Raw genomic sequence first — 4,377 nt, 5'->3', positions numbered from 1 at the left:
TCATTGACTGGCTGCTTCCTGCACGCCCCACATTGGAATCAATCTGGCAACCTGGGCATGTGTCCTGACCAGACCTTTTGGTTAATGAGTCGATGCTCAACCACTGAGGCACACCCACTGGACCAGGCAGATGATCTTGTTCTAAGAATACCCGTAGTAAATTTTCAAATAGTATTGTGGCTTCTATATGTCCTATTCCATGAGAACTATAAATTCCATTAACAAAGTCCTTGAGATCAAAGTTATATATGAATTTTCCAGTGTTTTCATTTTCTGTGTATTCAGACATATGGCACGTGATCCGGTAACATTGGTATCACAAGTAAAAAGTGAGCTTATTACACACGTGGAAACAGAGGCCCCATCTCAGAACATGAATCAGCATGTGTATTTTCTGAAAAGTGCAGTTGTTTTCTGAATTACGCTTGAAGAAGTGCTTATATTTCGGACATATCTTGACATTTCCCGCTGAGAAATATACACCACTGAACCTTAATAATGCAAACAAAGGACTCAGAAATCCATACGCCTGTGTCCACATCCTAATTTTAAAGTTTATTTTCCTGAAATGCGAAATCCGTACCATGGATTGTTGGACACGTGTCACCCTCATGTGTCAGTGTTCGAAAACATTATCAGCGAATTTTATTGGGGCAAAGTGATCTTATTGGATGATTCAAGATACTCCCCTAGCGCTGTTTTCATGTTGGGTGACATGAACTCTGCCGGCCGTCTCTTGGTAAGTGTGGCTTCTCTTTTCATTCAGAGACAGCTGACCTTCACGGATGTGGCCATAGATTTCTCTCAGGAGGAGTGGGAATGCCTGGACCCAGATCAGCGGAAATTATACCTGGATGTGATGTTGGAGAACTATGGCAACCTGGTCTCCGTGGGTGAGGATGACTTCTCTCCTGAATTTCTATGCAGGGGTTTTATTCCATTTATTATCAGGGTCTTGTTCCTTTATTATTTAACTAGAGGCCCTGTGCATGAATGCCTGCCCACGTGATCTGACTGAAACTGGCTCACCGACATCCCACGAGAGGTCCCGAATGGCAAGAGGGCACAGGCCCGTCAAGGGACCCCACCAGTGAACAATCACGGTGGGGTAAGACAAGGCAGGTTGGCCAGCTGGGAAGGTACCACGGGAGTGCTCCAGGGTGTGTCTACCCATCTCGCTCAATCCTGATCCGGTGGACCCCAGTAGCAAGGTACCCTACCGGTTGGAGTGTGTGCCCTCTGGTGGTCAGTGCATGTCATAGCGAGCAGTTGAGCTCCCTTAGCACATCATTAGCATAGTACGCTTTGATTGGTTGAATGGCCAACTGGTCAACTGGACACTTATCGTATACAATAAAAGCCTAAAATGCTATCTTTAGGGGGCTTCTGCTTTCTTACTCTCTGTGTTGTGTATCTGATCTCAAAACTTCCATCTTGCAGACATATCTCATTATGTATTAAACCACTACTTCCTCATTTGCCTTAAAAGGAAGGCTTGCTTGTAACTACCTTTTTAAAAAAAATAAAAATAATGTGGACTACATTAGATTACTCACCTGAGGGACATCCTGTAGTATCTCTCTCTTTGTAACTTGTGTGCTTCAGTGACAAAGTGTCATCAGTGTTTCTCTTTGTGGTATCAGGTGAAAATACCTCTTTTTATTTTTTAGAAGGATAGTATTGCATTACATGTATACAGTAAATTTTATTCATTCGCTTAACTATCTATGGACATTTGAGTTGGTTCTATCTAATGCAGGCTCTTCTGAATAACATTGTAATGGACACAAATGTGTAAATGTCTCTTGAAGATCCTCTGTGAATATTTTTCAATATACACCTAGAAGTAGGATGGCGGCCAGCAGTATTTTATACTATACAGCATACAAATTATGCACCTTCTACATGAAGTTAACTTTAAAATATTTTAAGGCTTTAACAATATACTTTAAACTCAGTATGTCAGTTGCATACAAAACTGTGCTACTTGCCATCTCTACCCCTGTACCCACTGAAGTTATTGATATCACATTATCTTTTACGTTGTGTGTATTCTAGTAGAGATTTAAGATTTTATTCCTTTTATTTATTCTTTTTAAAAATGTATTTTTTGAAAGTTATTTTTTCATATGCTTTTAGGATTGTATTCTGGGATTCATGATATTTTCAATTTCTCCAATTGTCATGACCTTCAACTGTTAATTTTTTTATATGAGGTGTTTAATTCAGGTATTATATTTTTCAATTTCCCATTTTCCAGTGGTGTTTGTAAAATATTTTCTTTCTCATAGTATTTTTATTTTGATTATATATTATTATGGTGATATATAGTTCTCTTTTTTCTACTTTTTAGTTTTAAGATATTTATTTTTCATTTTTCTTCAGGTAATTAATATATTTCCATTAATATATTACCCATTTGATTACATATATTTTGTTTTTCTGATGGGACACTTTTTTGTTTCTTTGCATGACTCGATGTCTTTTGTTAAGATTCAGGAATTGTAAACAAGCAGGCTTTTGAATATGCTTTTTATAGGAGGAAACAACTAATAACCATCTGTAGCATAAATTCTATTTTCGGTCAACACTGTTTTCAGGATCTGTAGTCTTGGTTCAGTTGTCTGTTTAATTTCCCAGTTTAAATGTTGTATGTTTCTTTCTCAGACCCATGGTATCTTTTCTTTTTTTAAAAATATATTTTATTGATTTTTTACAGAGAGGAAGGGAGAGGGGTAGAGCGTTAGAAACATCGATGGGAGAGAAACATCGATCCGCTGCCTCCTGCACATCTCCTATTGGGGATGTACCTGCAACCAAGGTACATGCCTTTGACCGGAATTGATCCTGGGACCCTTCAGTCCACAGGCCGACGCTCTATCCACTGAGCCAAACCGATTAGGGCCCCATGATATCTTTTCAAGCTTCATATACATCTTCAGTGCCACAGTCTTTGTGGTGCTCAAACAATTTCTCATTGTTTCTTTGTAGCAACCACTACAGGGCACTCATTGTATATCTCCATTCTGTTCACACTCTGTGTCATGCACAACAGACACTTGTTATTCAAGATGCTTCAAAACAGGGAGATCACTGAGCACCCACTTCTCTCTTTTCTCTCTCCACTGAAGAAACTGGGAGGTGGAAGCTGTGTGTGTTCCCCCTCGTCCCGCCTGATTCAGGGTTCAGGATCTGGAATGGGGCTGCATGCAAATGAAAGAGATGGGACAAGAGATAATTTGGAAAATGGGGGTCAGGTGAGAGCTCATTTCAAGAGGATGGACTCCACTTGTGCTCAGGCCTTTCCATCCTTTTATTCAGTTTGAGATACACCTGTAGCCCTTAGACAGACAAGTTCTAGTAACAGATAGACTATCTTATCAGTAAGGATTTACATGAATATCTGGTGGGGAAGTTGCTTCAGCTACCATTGTCTGGACTAAACAGTGGATACATAGCCCTGACCTTTGCCAGGGCTTCAAGGATCACCAGCATTCGGAGCTCCTTGTCCACACCTCTCTGCTAGATAAAACAATAGGCTGCTGCCCACAGAAGTGTTTTGATAATATTGCCATTGTGTGCCAGGGTGTTTGAGCAGGTATCATTGACAAATGTAAGCAACTCTTTGTTCCTGTTTGATGGGACTTTTCCTCATTGTACCTATCTTGAGCTTTCTTGGAATTCTGCACTTGCATTCGGAGTACTCAAAAATGTCATTTGGTCAGTACTTGCTGGTCATTTCAAAGTGCACTCATTTGATTGTCAAAACTCAAAATTTGTTTTCTTTCAGCTATGTCATCTGAAGATGCCCAGGCCTTTTTCCTAAAGCCCAGAATTCAAGATTTATTCTCTGAAATTATACTGGTAAGATATAAAAGGTGTGGTTTTGATAATGTACACTTAATGAAAGCCTTGGAATTTGAGCATGAATGAGAAGAAAGGATGTTAATATAAACCAAAGTAACCTGGAACTGGTATTCATAATACAATTCTTGTTAACTAAAGAGGTCGAGTGTGCTATGCACACTTGGAATACTCCCACTTTAAAGTCAGTTACATTGGCAGATCAGTGTGTTTCTGCACATGATGATTGAAAACTTTTTACTCTTATGTATTCTTAAAAGGGAATGTTTGGTGTGAATAATGATTAGAATTGTTTAAAATGTAGGATGGGATTAATCTTTCGGTCATTAATTTCTAAAATTTAGATATTTATAATGTTTCTATAAAATTAAAACCTGCTCAATCTGGCAATTTATGATTTTTAAAAAATATATTTTAATTGATTTTAGAGAGGAAGGGAGAGAAAGTGAGAGAAACATCAATAATGAGAGACAGTCATTGATTGGCTGCCTCCTGCATGCCCCCTCATGGGAC

At 38.9% G+C, this 4,377-nt stretch overlaps 1 protein-coding gene across 1 annotated transcript in view; it reads left to right on the top strand.

Annotated features, from left to right (window-relative positions):
- The first annotated feature begins 141 nt into the window (after window positions 1–141).
- Window positions 142–4,377, top strand: part of LOC102751401 (zinc finger protein 420-like) — a 6,681-nt gene continuing 2,445 nt past the window's right edge. The window contains 2 exon segments of the mRNA XM_015560622.1: window positions 142–893; window positions 3,791–3,932. Of these exon segments, the coding sequence (XP_015416108.1) occupies window positions 569–893; window positions 3,791–3,932 (467 nt within the window). The 5' untranslated portion in view covers window positions 142–568.

Source organism: Myotis davidii, unplaced genomic scaffold (assembly GCF_000327345.1).
Source record: "Myotis davidii unplaced genomic scaffold, ASM32734v1 scaffold2015, whole genome shotgun sequence".
NCBI classification, from domain to species: Eukaryota; Metazoa; Chordata; class Mammalia; order Chiroptera; family Vespertilionidae; genus Myotis; species Myotis davidii.
Note: the sequence above shows the minus strand (reverse complement) of the source record. Positions and strands in the feature narration are given on the sequence as shown.